A 14277-nucleotide genomic window follows, 5' to 3' on the forward strand; every position below is an offset into this window, starting at 1 on the left:
ACAAAAAAAAAGGAAGTGGGACAGACTTGTCAGACCAAACCATAACAAGTGGTTGAGCAGGGAGGAACTGCAGATGCTGGTTTATACTAAATACTCCCAAAACACTGGAGTAACAGCAGGTCGGACAGCATATTTTTGCCGTGAGGTCTGGTCGAAAATGTATGTCCATTGGTTTTTGGGAGAAGTCAGGTTTATATTATTAAATTTCTAATGATCGATTAACTTGGTGAAGGCTTGTCATCTGAAAACAAGTGGATAACAAAAAAAAAAAGGAAGTGGGACAGACTTGTCAGACCAAACCATAACAAGTGGTTGAGCAGGGAGGAACTGCAGATGCTGGTTTATACTAAATACTCCCAAAACACTGGAGTAACAGCAGGTCGGACAGCATATCTGGAGAAAAGCAATAGGTGTTGATTTGGGTCGGAACCCTTTTTCAGACTGAAAGATAGAGAAGGCTCAATATGAAGGAGTAATCACCTTAAGAATATAAAATATGCCGTGTGGTAGAAGCAGAATTGGGCCATTCTGCCCATCATGTCTACTCTGCCATTCGATTATGGCCGATCTATCTCTCCCTCCTAACCCCATTCTCCTGCCTTTCCTTCCTAACCACTGACACCCATACTAATCAGGAATCTATCTATCTATCTCTGCCATTGATGGTCCCCACAGCCTTCTGTGGCAAAGAATTCCACAATGTCACCAACCTCTAACTAAAGAAATTCTTCCTCATCTCCCTCTTAAAGGAATGTCCTTTAATTCTGAGGCTATGACCTCTGATCCTAGACTCTCCCTCCAGGGGAAACATCCTCTCCACATCCACTCGATATGAAAATGATTGAGAGGAAAGTATTAAAGAACTGAACAACCACGTAGCAATGAAATAAATGGACGCCCAAATACCTCCTCGTCAGTGAAAAGCAGTGGAGTGATGCCATTTTTCTTTGCCATGAATTGAATGATTGATTCAGCTTCCTTTACCCTTCCCTTGGACAGTAGCCAGCGTGGCGATTCAGGAATAAACCTAGAATTAAACAAGGTATTCTGTAACAGAATTATTGAAGCATCAAATTACTACCATGATATTCTTTAACAATGATTGGCACAGCTGGTAGGTCTGCTGCCTCACAGCACCAAAGACCTGGGTTTGAAGCATCAAAGGACTTGTAAAATTACTACCACTATATTCTTAACCAAACGATAGGATACCATAAAACGTTATTCATCCCCGGAGGGAAATTGGTGTGCAGTCACAACACAAGGTGCACAAAAACTTGAAATTAACATTAAATTAAGTGAGACTGTTGGCTGGCTGCCGTGTGCACAGCACCTTATCCACGACGAACGAACAAACAAACAAACGATCGAGGGCTTATCCCATGGACAGAGGAATCTAAATTTAGAATGCACCTCCACTCCCTTCTCCACCCCCCTTTGTTCTCCCACCGTCCCTCATAGCGGTCTCCCCATGCTGGGTCCCCATTGTCTTCCCCATCCCCCTCACATGCATATCGAGCGCTAATCGCGGGTCGATCACTAGGCCCCACCACCACCAAGGCTCCCGCTCCTGCCGAGGCTCCCGTTGACCCCTATGTCGAGACTCGTGCTACCACCAAGGCACTTGCTGCCGCCGCCGAGGCCCCTATCGCCACCACTGAGGCTCCTTCAGCCTCTGACAGGTCTCGCTGCCTGGCTTATGCCCTGCAGTCCCCTGGGGGGGGCCTTTGGGGCGAGTTGCCTACTGGACTGGCAAGTAATAGGTTGAAATGTGTACGAAGGAACTGCAAATGCTGGTTTACACTAAAGATAGACACATAATGCTGGAGTGACTCAGCGGGACAGACAGCATCTCCAAAGAGTAGGAATGGGTGACGTTTCGGGTTGAGACCCTTCTTCAGACTGAGATACATGTGAGGGGGGTTTTTGATGGGAAAATGGTGGACATATTTTGGTTATCTTGGTCAGAATGAATCCCACTGACACCAGCATTGTGAGGTCATTCAACCTCATGGTTTGAAGGTTGAAAATTCTACATACCACCTCAAAGGACTGGACATCAAACTGATAAGGCTCAGGGTCAATATCAACATTCTCCATCCTCTTATGAAATAGGCAACAAAAGATAGCATCATGTATCCCACGGCATAAAAACAGCCAATTCCAAGTGTAGAGAATGTAACCCGACTGGATTTCTGAAGAAGTTCAGATCCTGCAAGAAATGTATAACAAGGTTCAGCGATTCGTGAGTTCATTTTCATTCACTGTCACTCTGGAACATTTACATTGAACTAAAAATTGCCAACATTACATTTCCTGCTAAACCATAAACCAAGCCCTGTGAAGCTTGAAGTATTTTACCTTTGAGGCCACTTATTAAAGTAATAAAAAACAGCACATCATAGGGAACAAAGTTTAATTTTTAATCATGTGTCAGGGCATTGGGATGTCTCTGACAACATCTAGCCTCTTTGATAATGTTTCAATGGTACTTTATTTATCACTTGTATCAACTGAGAGGGGAATTCATTTTCTCCATAGCGATCTGTAAGATATTGCCATACATAATAGGGCGACATGGTGGCACAGCGGTAGACTTACTGCCTTACAGCGCTTGCAACGTCGGAGACCCTGGTTCGATCCCGACTACGGGTGCTGATCGCAATCGCAACTGAATAGTTAAATGTAGAAATAGGCGAAGAAATGGCATGAATGTAACTTCCATGAATGAAACTTACCAAGCACAAACGTAATCATATAGTTTGAAATTTCACCGATGCCTCTGAAGAAATGAATCAGGCAGAAGATTTCCCAGCTGGGTGACAATGTGATAAGAAGATTAAATAAAATCTGCACCGCCATAGTTCCAACCAAAACAATCTTCCTCCCAAACCTGGAAAACAGAATCAAACTTTCAATTATATACAGCACTGCACGCTTACTGACAAAAGTATCCACGTAAACATATGCATGTATTTAAACACAATCTAAATCACACATTTAGTTTAGTTTAGTTTAGAGATACAGCATGGAAACAGGCCATTCAGTCCACCGAGTTCATGCCAACCAGCAATCCCCATATATTAGTTACATCCTACACACTCGGGACCATTTACAGAAGCCAATTAACTAATAAGCCTGCACATCTTTGGAGTGTGGGAGGAAACCGGAGCACTCGGAGAAAACCCACACAGTCATGGGGGAACATACAAACTCCATGCAGACAGCATCCATATTCAGAATCGAACCAGAGTCTCTGGCACTGTAACACAGCAATTCTACCACTGCGCCACTGTGCCGGTCCTGAGATTTGTTGAGATAAATGTATATTATCTACAGGTTACGGTAGAGAGCATATGGCTTGCTTCATGGCTTGGTTCGACAACTTGAATGCCCAGGAGCGAAGAAGACTGCAAAAAATTATGAACATTGTCCAGTCCAACACTCCCCACCATCGAAGAGATTTACCGTAGTCACCGCCTCAAAAAGGCAGCCTGCATCATCGAGACCCACATCACTCTGGCCACACACTCATTTCACCCCTGCCATCGGGAAGAAGTGAAGGAGCCTGAAAACTGTACATTCCAGGTTCAGGAATAGCTTCTTCCCTACAGCCATCAGACCATTAAACATCAAAATCTCAAATAAGCTCTGAACTACATAGACTATTATTATTATTATTATTAATATCTATGTCTATATTTCTGTGTATATGTGAGCGTGTGTACAAATACACACACTGAAATGTTTTCTCTCGTTTTTAGTATATTGTTTACAGTGTACTATGTTTGCATATTCTGTTGTGCTGCTGGAAGTAAGAATGTCATTGTTCTATCTGGGACATCTGACATTAAAACAATTTTGACTCTTGACTAGATGAACATGCTTGTTTGATAAACTTTCCCTCAATTACACAAGTGAACCAGCCTGCAGATGAGTCTTTTTACAATATGGAAGGATTTTGAGGAACGAGATTGCTATTGCGGTTTTTTTACACCATTACACTGTTCTCAACAAAATTCTGCCCATCCTGTGAAACCTTACAAGGAACAGAAATAAATTAGATAACTTCGAAAGTCAAAATCTTTTTTCATAACAGACAAATTTTCATCATTTTACCACCAGTTTGGACACCAAAAATGTGACTTTAAAAACTGTCACATTTAGTCATGAATATTGAATTCATAAATAAACTTCATATGCCCCCTCATACATGATCTAGGGAAATATTTTCATCAATACCAAGAGAAAAATACAGTAACACGTCTGGTATTCTGCCCAGCAAAGATCCCGTAACAGTCGTTGTGCTTGGTGTCCATTGTCACAATGACTGTTTCGGGGTCGGTATCTCTATAAGATAAACCACGGAGGCTCCAAACCAATAATGCATTCCAAACACCCAACGAGGTATCCTATGGTAGTAGTGATTTTTGGGCGAGTTAATTATTTGTTTCTTATTTTCCAATTTAATATATCAAAAACACCGTGGTGTCAAAAACACAATGATTGTTTATGATATATTTTCTGACTTTTTAAAATCAATTAAAAACAAATTTTGGACTTAAATTGGTCATCAAAACTAAGAAACTGAGCCAATCTTCAATGTGGCAACACACTGTCTCTTATTAGCTTTCGTACAGATCAAGTCGCTAACTTCATTCCTTCATGTCAACTTCCAGAAGCTCCACAACGACGTTACGGAGAAATTTTACTTACTAAAACAATCATCCAAAATCAAAACTTCTGACGAATCATCGGCCAATGATGTAGCTCAAATCCATAAGGTAATGTACTGATTAGATCACATTGGTGAAAATGTTTAGTTTTTGCTAATAATGTAACGTTCGTTTTCTGGGACACCAAACCTTTGAGTGTCCACCACAACGTACGTTTGTGTGTATGATGTGTTACACACGATGCGGTGTCCACTCAGATGGATGCCGTATTCTAGTACATGATCAGGTGAATGAAGTGCAAACGGTGTTTGCAATTTTATTGTTCTATGTGGTAGTCAAAAAAATAGAAAGGAATAAGAAATACATGCACTTACTGTGCCAACCAGGTTACTGGTGGACACCACTCGACAACCGTTACACAAAATGTATTTGTGTATTCTGATGCCATTTTCGGAAACTTGCCGTCAACATGCTACCTTTTCTTATATTTTTTGTTGATACTATATTAGTCATGAACCCAATAATGTCAACTTTTTTTAAAGGAATTTGAAATTTGATCCCTTTTGTCACATTTTTTGTGTGCAGTATTTTAAAAAGACACAGATAGAAACATTTTGTATTACTCTAATAGAAACATAGAAACATAGAAATTAGATGCAGGAGTAGGCCATTCAGCCGTTCGAGCCTGCACCGCCATTCAATATGATCATGGCTGATCATCCAACTCAGTATCCCGTACCTGCCTTCTCTCCATACCCCCTGATCCCCTTAGCCACAAGGGCCACATCTAACTCCCTCTTAAATATAGCCAATGAACTGGCCTCAACTACCCTCTGTGGCAGAGAGTTCCAGAGATTCACCACTCTCTGTGTGAAAAAAGTTCTTCTCATCTCGGTTTTAAAGGATTTCCCCCTTATCCTTAAGCTGTGACCCCTTGTCCTGGACTTCCCTAACATCGGGAACAATCTTCCTGCATCTAGCCTGTCCAACCCCTTAAGAATTTTGTAAGTTTCTATAAGATCCCCTCTCAATCTCCTAAATTCTAGAGAGTATAAACCAAGTCTATCCAGTCTTTCTTCATAAGACAGTCCTGACATCCCAGGAATCAGTCTGGTGAACCTTCTCTGCACTCCCTCTATGGCAATAATGTCCTTCCTCAGATTTGGAGACCTGCTGCCTGCCCGCTGAGTTAAAAAGTTCCCACGGTAGACTCAAACTGTGTATGCAATACTCCAGGTGTGGTCTCACCAAGACCCTGTACAACTGCAGTAGAACCTCCCTGCTCCTATACTCAAATCCTTTTGCTATGAAAGCTAACATACCATTCTCTTTCTTTACTGCCTGCTGCACCTGCATGCCTACCTTCAATGACTGGTGTACCATGACACCCAGGTCTCGCTGCATCTCCCCCTTTCCCAATCGGACACCATTTAGATAATAGTCTGCTTTCCCATTTTTGCCACCAAAATGGATGACCTCACATTTATCCACATTATACTGCATCTGCCAAACATTTGCCCACTCACCCAGCCTATCCAAGTCACCTTGCAGACTCCTAGCATCCTCCTCACAGCTAACACTGCCCCCCAGCTTAGTGTCATCCGCAAACTTGGAGATATTGCCTTCAATTCCCTCATCCAGATCATTAATATATATTGTAAATAGCTGGGGTCCCAGCACTGAGCCTTGCGGTACCCCACTAGTCACTGCCTGCCATGCCATATGTGAAAAGGACCCGTTTACTCCTACTCTTTGCTTCCTGTTTGCCAGCCAGTTCTCTATCCACATCAATACTGAACCCCCAATGCCGTGTGCTTTAAGTTTGTATACTAATCTCTTATGTGGGACCTTGTCGAAAGCCTTCTGGAAGTCCAGATACACCACATCCACTGGTTCTCCCCTATCCACGCTACTAGTTACATCCTCGAAAAATTCTATAAGATTCGTCAGACATGATTTACCTTTCGTAAATCCATGCTGACTTTGTCCAATGATTTCACCACTTTCCAAATGTGCTGCTATCCCATCTTTAATAACTGACTCTAGCAGTTTCCCCACTACCGATGTTAGACTAACTGGTCTGTAATTCCCCATTTTCTCTCTCCCTCCCTTCTTAAAAAGTGGGGTTACGTTTGCTACCCGCCAATCTTCAGGAACTACTCCAGAATCTAAAGAGTTTTGAAAGATTATTACTAATGCATCCACTATTTCTGGAGCTACTTCCTTAAGTACTCTGGGATGCAGCCTATCTGGCCCTGGGGATTTATCGGCCTTTAATCCATTCAATTTGGGATTTTGTTAATCCATTCAATACTTGGGATTCAAAAGCAGACTCATGGTGTCGTACAGCATGGAAACTGGCCATTCAGCCCGACTCGTTCACGCCAACCAAATTGCCTGTCTGGTCTCATCCCATTTACCTGCAATTGGCCCATATCCTTTTTCGCCTTACTTTTCTATTTAACCATCTAAATGCTTTTTAAACAATACTATTGTATCAGTCTATTCCACTTTCGAAGGCAGCTCGTCCCACATACTAACAACTATTTGTGCATAAAAAGCTATTCCTCGAGTCTCCTTTAAATCCTTCCCTTCTCACCTTAAATCTATGCCCTCGAGTTTTTGTCACCCTTACCCTGGGAGAAAGTCTGTGATCATTCAGCCCCTCATGATTTTATGTATCACTACAAGTTCACCCCTCAGTCTCCAACACTCCAGAGAAATGAGCTGTAGCATTTCCTTGGATTAATATACAAACCACCATCTTCTCAGGCAGCCCCTTGTGGTTGTGGATGATTTGCTTCCAGAGAAACAAAATGCTGGAGTAACTCATCGGGTCAGGCAACATCTCTGGATAAAATAGATAGGTGACATTTCAGGTTTGTTCAGACAGCCTGATGAAGGGTTCCAATCTGAAACATCATCTGTCCATTTTCTCCAGAGATGCTGCCTGCCCCATGCAGTTACTCCAGCATTTTGTGCCTATCTTTGGTATGAACCAGCATCTGCAGTTCTTAATTTCTATAGTCTGAAGAAAGGTCTCGACCTGAAACGTCACATATCCAAGCTGCTGCATCAGGGATCGGGCAGCCGAGTGGCTGAGTTGTCCAGTTATTAAAGAGAATTCTAATGAGGACAATTGGTCAGATATGTCCTTTTAAAAAATGGGATAATTGTTACTACTTGGGTTAATGGCCGGTTCATCACATAGTAAGAGGTTAAAACTATGCTGCAGTTATCTGAATGTGAGCAAATGTGTTCAGGCTTGAAGATGTATCTATTTCCTAAAACACTACATTCCACAGACCGCATTTCTGGTTTCGACGTTAAACTTTAGGGATACAGTGCGTAAACAGCCCTTTCAGCCCACGCCGATCAGTGATCACCCAGTACACTAGCACTTTACTACTAACCAGGGACAATTTGCACATTTTTACTGAAGCCAATTAACCTACAAACCTGTAGGTCTTTGGAAATGTGAGAGGAATCCGGGGCATCCGGGAAAAATACACGTGGTCACGGAGAACGTACAAACTCCATACAGACAGCATCCATGGTCAGGATCGAACCTGGGTCTCCGGTGCTGTAAAGCAGCAACTCTATCGCTGTGCCATTGTGTCACATTTGTTGTAATCATCCGTAAAATATATTTGTTGGAGTCCAATGAGGCATGTAAATAGAAAGGACAGGTTTAGAGGTTTCCGAGCCAAACATAGGCAGGTAGGACTAGTGAAGATGGGACATGTTGGGCAGAGTGGGCAAGTTGGATGCAGGGGCCTGTTTCCACACTGTATGACTGTATGACACGAAAGCATCCAACTGCTGTGAGCCTATGTCTTGTCTTGGGGTACAAAAGTGATGGAGAAGATTTATGATGAATATACCTCTCTGTGAATACAAAGGAGAAAGCTCACCTGTCTGATATTACCCCAGAACCACCAGAACCTATCAGCACTCCGAAGAAGTACAGTGATGTGGTAAGTGGCTCTTTCCATGTGTCGTCACACACCAAGTCCCACTGAAATGCAAAAAAAATCTAATTAACCAAATATATGCACAAAACGCTGGAGGTGCTCCTGCAGTTCCTCAGGGCCCTGGTGAGACCACACCTGGAGTATTGTGTGCAGTTTTGTTCTAATTTGAGGAAGGACATTCTTGCTACTGAGGGAGTGCTGTGTAGGTTCACCAGGTTAATTCCCAGGACACTTTAAGAATAAGGCGTACGCCATTTCGAATTGAGATGAGGAAATGCTTTTTCACCCAGAGCGTTGTGAATCTGTAGAATTCTCTGCCACAGAAGGCAGTGGAGGCCAATTCACTGGATGTATTCAAGAAAGTTATATATAGCTCTTTGGACTAACAGATTCAATGGATATGGGGAAAAAGCAGGAACAAGGTATTGATTCCAGATGACCAGCCATGGTCATATTGAATGATGGCTCAAAGGGCCGGATGGCATACTCCTGCACCCACTGGCCACGTCTTCAAATTATCTCTGATAAGCCCTTGTCCGAGGAAATGCCTGTATATCCTAACCCTCAGAATACCCTCTAGTAAGTTTCCAACTACAGATGTTAAGCTCCATCAGGAAGATGGAATTGCATATCTTTCGGGAAGACATCAAGGCTCTCAATTTCTTCCCAGACCAGTGGCCACCAGTTCTCCAGAACTAACACACCTGACAGAGGCTATCCTCACCCTCAACAACATTTCTGTTGATTCCTCTCGCTTTCTTTACATCGAAGGTGAAACCATGGTTATTCACATCGGCTGTGTCTTTTCTTTGACTATGATGAATGCGCTAGTTCCAATCGTAAAGGACCAACACCGAGTTTCCGGCACCATTGGTTCCAGAGCCTAGCCGTACTATCTGTTTTGCCGGACCAACAGAAACCGGCCCGCAAAGTCGGCCGTGGAAGTCGGCTATGAGAATGGATCTGCCGGCCCGGCCGGCCCGGAGTTCCAGAGCCCCGGCCGCAGGGAGCAGATTCGACCCGCCGATCGGCCACGGAAGTCCGATGAGGTCGAGATCGGCTGCCTCATTCGGCCTGGGCGCCACATTTTTGTGGCGACTTCCGGAGGTTTGGGGGCTGGTAGATATTTTTCTGATTCCAGGGGCAGCTGGGCCACCAGTTGCCGGATAATCGGGGTTGGATTATTGCCCAGAAAGACGCAAAAGGCGGGAGAAACTCAGCGGGTCAGGGAGCATCTCAAGAGAAAAGAACATTTCAAGAAGAAACAATTTTTCAGACACATATTCCTACACATGCATTATTCCCCGCCCCATTTTCCTCTGGATTCCTAGTAAGAGGCAGGTTGGGAAGAAGTGTTGTCAAGGTAGATGTGGCTGGCAGTGGATCTGTAGCAGAAGTGCATTAGGGTTGTCTCCTGAATCCATGCAGGACCATGCATCAAATGACATGATGTTCATTCCTTATCTCCGACACCTCTCCCCTTTAGTCATCTCTCAGTCTCCATCTCAAGAGACAGACTATCCAACCACGTCTGCTACACGTCCACTGCACCCACATCTACCTTCTATCTACACTTCTTCCAAACTCTGCAGGGGACGTTTCGGGTGGGGACCTTTCTTCCGGCTTCCTCCAGCAATTTGTTCCTCGCTCGCGGGTGACTACTGCCACAAGCTCGCTGCCCTCAAACAAACCTCGGAGACGATGGTGGAGGTGTACTGGTCGTGACTGTAATCCCATCCATCCAAACACGGCTCCTCTTCGATCCCGGACACGTTGAGGAGATCTGGGTCTGGAAACACCTCCGAGAGGTTCCTGATCACATCCAAGCGGTAGCGACTGCATTGGCTGTACTGGACTTGGGTTCCTGGCACCAGTGGGATGGTTCTGTTCATCCAGGCTTGGCTGAGGTTGAGATTCCCGGGAATCGAGCAGCGATGCTCCGGGGTATCCCCGACAAAGATGATGCTTACTGGGACCAAACCGCTGGGAATAACGCTGACAGTCAAGAGCAGGAAGATGCGTTTCTGAGCCGGTCCCCATTCCCCCAGGAAGGCTGTAATTTCATCGTAATCCCGCATGTTAGTTGCGGACGCAGTCACGGTGGCACAGTTGCTGGTTGACAGCAAAATGCAGCGTCAGAGACCTGGGTAAGGGTGCTGTCTGTATGGAGTTTGTCCGTTCTCCCCGTGGGTTTTCTCCGAGATCTTCGGGTTCTCCCACACTCCAAAGATTGTTAGTTTGTAGGTTAATTGGCTTGTTTAAGTGGCTTGATAAAAATGTTAAATTGTCCAAATTGGCGATATGCCGACTACAACATTCAGAAGGTCGCGGCGTTGACTGCGCCCTGGTTCCGAAAACCTGGAGCGCTTCAACATAGTGAGTGAACCTGAAGTTGTAGAGCAGGATTGTTCTAAAATACTGATGATTGATTTATCCCCTTGCACTAATTATGCAACAGGTTCTGGATACACACTGTCCGTGCTAAACAGCAACACCTTCTAGTAGAAGTGATTGGGAAAGAACTCCAGATGCCGGTTTGCACCGCCGATAGACACACAATGCTGGAGTAACTCAGCGGGACGGGCAGCATCTCCGGAGAGAGGTAAGGGGTGACGTTTCGGGTCGAGACCCTTCTTCAGACTGAGTAGATTAGTTCTTCAGACTAGTAGAAATAGGGTGGATTAAATGGCCTTGGGCCAAAGGCCATTTAAATATTGCCGACAACAGACCTGTTTTCGTGCTATATCGCTAACGTCTAAAGTCTAAATTAAATGAAGAGAGAATTAAGATGTGTGCGTTGGGTCAAGGTTTGTGGTTAACCATGTAATATCTTTGTTAATCATTTATCTCTGAAACCCAATGCACACATCTTAATTCTTTTTTGTGTAACCTTCGATTCTCCAGCATCTGCAGTTCCCTCTTAAACACTGTGTATACGCTACTGCGTTATCTCTTCAAGATATGCCTACCTTGAAGAAGTTATCTTCTAAACGTTGCCTATTTCCTTCGCTCCATAGATGCTGCTGCACCCGCTGAGTTTCTCCAGCTTTTTTGTGTAACCTTCGATTCTCCAGCATCTGCAGTTCCCTCTTAAACACTGTGTATACTCTACTGCGTTATCTCTTCAAGATATGCCTACCTTGAAGAAGTTCTCCTCTTCTAAACGTTGCCTATTTCCTTCGCTCCATAGATGCTGCTGCACCCGCTGAGTTTCCCCAGCTTTTTTGTGTAACCTTCGATTCTCCAGCATCTGCAGTTCCCTCTTAAACTCTACTGCGTTATCTCTTCAAGATATGCCTACCTTGAAGAAGTTCTCCTCTTCTAAACGTTGCCTATTTCCTTCGCTCCATAGATGCTGCTGCACCCGCTGAGTTTCGCCAGCTTTTTTGTGTAACCATCTTAATTCTCTCTTCATTTAATTTAGACTTTGGAGATACAGCAAGAAAAAAGGCCAGTTTTCACACTCTATGACTCTAATCAAAACTGCAGTTGTTTGTGTCTACGACATATAACGATAATCCCTTACTCGGTTATAGTGGACAATCTGCAATAACCGATGCCGTTCCCCTCCCAATGGTCCATTATAATGATAATATTGTTAACGTAAGCTGAGAACTGAGGCAAAAGATGATTGTTACAACTTACCCCTGATTTTTTGCACCTGATCAATAGTATCTGGGAGAGGAGCGTTGAATGTTTCAGACACATGTAAACACAAAAGCAACAAACAATAATAGTGCGATTAAGACAAAATCAATGCCCCCAAGTCTATGTTCGTGCATTAGTGATGAGCTGAGATCAGAACAAATTAGTTAATTGGAGAGTGGGAATTAAGGAATGAGATCATTAGTACAAAGTTCAGAGTTAATTAGGAGCTGCAGATCCTGGTTTACAAAGGACACAAAGTGATGAATTTCCCAGCTGTTACCAGGCCACTATATAATCCTATCAACAATTAGAGAGTGGTCCTGATCTACTATCTACCTCATTGGAGACCCTCGGACTATCTTTAATTGGACTTTATCTTGCACTAAACTTTGTTCCCTTTATCATGTATCTGTGCACTGTGGATAGGTCGATTGTAATCATGTATTTTCTTTCTGCTAACTGGTTAGCACGCAATAAACGTTTTTCACTGTATCTGAACACGTGACAATAAACTGAACTCAGCTGGTCAGGCAGCATCTCTAGAGAACACGGATAGTTGATGTTTCGGATCGGGAAGGACTGAATCTGAAGACGTTCTGACTCGTCAACTATCCATGTTCTCTAGAGATGCTGCCTGGCCCGCTGAGCTACTCCAGCACTTTCTGTCATTTTAATTAGCTAATTAAGGAGTGAGAATTTTTGAATGTGAATTAGGAAGTGAACTTCTTTGTCTGTGTTATGTGTTGCTATTAGCACTATTTTGGGACTTGTCCAGCTTATAATAATAATAATAATAACTTTATTTATAAAGCACTTTAAACAACTGCAGTTGCCACAAAGTGCTGTACATGAGAACTCATGGACATAAGTTATTACAAACCATTAAAAACCGTAAAACAAAGGACTATAAAACAGTAAAAATTAAAAAATTAAAAGCACTAAAAACAGGAGCAATGTCTCAGCCAGTGTCGAAAGCCAGAGAATAAAAATGAGTTTTTAGTGTGGATTTGAAGATGGACAGTGAGGGGGCCTGTCTGATGTGCAACGGCAAGGTGTTCCAGAGTGCCGGAGCAGCAACAGAAAAGGCTCTATCCCCTCTGAGCTTCCGCTTAGACCTTGGTACCTCAAGGAGCAGCTGATCAGCTGACTTGAGGCACCGGGCAGGAGCGTATGGGTGGAGCAGCTCAGAGAGGTAAGGCGGGGCTTACTTGGAAAGTCTCATTTGCCTTTTCATTAATGTGCATTTTCGTTTTTCAAAAACTGCAAAGCCTTGGCTGCATTTCACTTTGGCTATTGCAGTTTACAAATCCCGACGCCAGATGGTTGTGTTGTCCCTAACATTAGGCTGTTGCAGATTGCTTGTACCGACAGCAGATGGCGGTGTTGTACATCAGCATGGACACTTGCAGTTTACTCACACTGACAGCAGATGGCGGTGTTGTACCTCCATATGGACACTTGCAGTTTACTCGCAGCGACAGCAGATGGCGGTGTTGTACCTATGTATGGACACTTGCAGCTTTCCACATCTACCACCAGAGGGTTGTATTTTACAGCACCAGTTTCCACGGCTATATGATGGTGATATTGGATAAATAAGGAACTGTAGATGCTGGTTTACACCAAAGATAGACATAAAGTGCTGGAGTAACTCAGTGGGACTGGCAGCATCTCTTGGGAGAAGGAATGGGTGATGTTTCAAGTCGAGACATCTCTTCAGACCCGCTGAGTTACTCCGGTGATTTGTATCTATCTTTGGAATAATCCAGCATCTGCAGTTCCTTCCTACATGTTTTGGGTTGGGACACTTATGAAAGGACCTTAAGTGAACATGTTAAGGGTTGGCTCATAGCATTTAATAAATTGCTCTACAAAGAGGAAAATATCCAAGGAATCGGATGTAAGAAAGACATAAAAAGTGTATTTATTTATTTATTTAATTGATTCTTTATTTCGAACAGAATAAAAAGCAAGTGTGA

At 43.5% G+C, this 14277-nt stretch overlaps 1 protein-coding gene across 1 annotated transcript in view; it reads right to left on the minus strand.

Annotated features, from left to right (window-relative positions):
* The window catches only part of LOC129701819 (solute carrier family 22 member 4-like), a 21860-nt gene extending 11107 nt beyond the window's left edge, over nucleotides 1-10753 (minus strand). The window contains exons 1-5 of the mRNA XM_055643283.1: nucleotides 10342-10753; nucleotides 8591-8694; nucleotides 2739-2893; nucleotides 2041-2212; nucleotides 907-1027 (exon numbers count right to left, since the gene is read on the minus strand). Coding sequence (XP_055499258.1) covers nucleotides 907-1027; nucleotides 2041-2212; nucleotides 2739-2893; nucleotides 8591-8694; nucleotides 10342-10728 — 939 coding nt within the window. The 5' untranslated portion in view covers nucleotides 10729-10753. The remainder of the gene's footprint in view (nucleotides 1-906; nucleotides 1028-2040; nucleotides 2213-2738; nucleotides 2894-8590; nucleotides 8695-10341) is intronic.
* Nucleotides 10754-14277: the final 3524 nt, after the last annotated feature.

Source organism: Leucoraja erinacea, chromosome 11 (genome assembly GCF_028641065.1).
Source record: "Leucoraja erinacea ecotype New England chromosome 11, Leri_hhj_1, whole genome shotgun sequence".
In the NCBI taxonomy this organism is placed as follows: Eukaryota; Metazoa; Chordata; class Chondrichthyes; order Rajiformes; family Rajidae; genus Leucoraja; species Leucoraja erinaceus.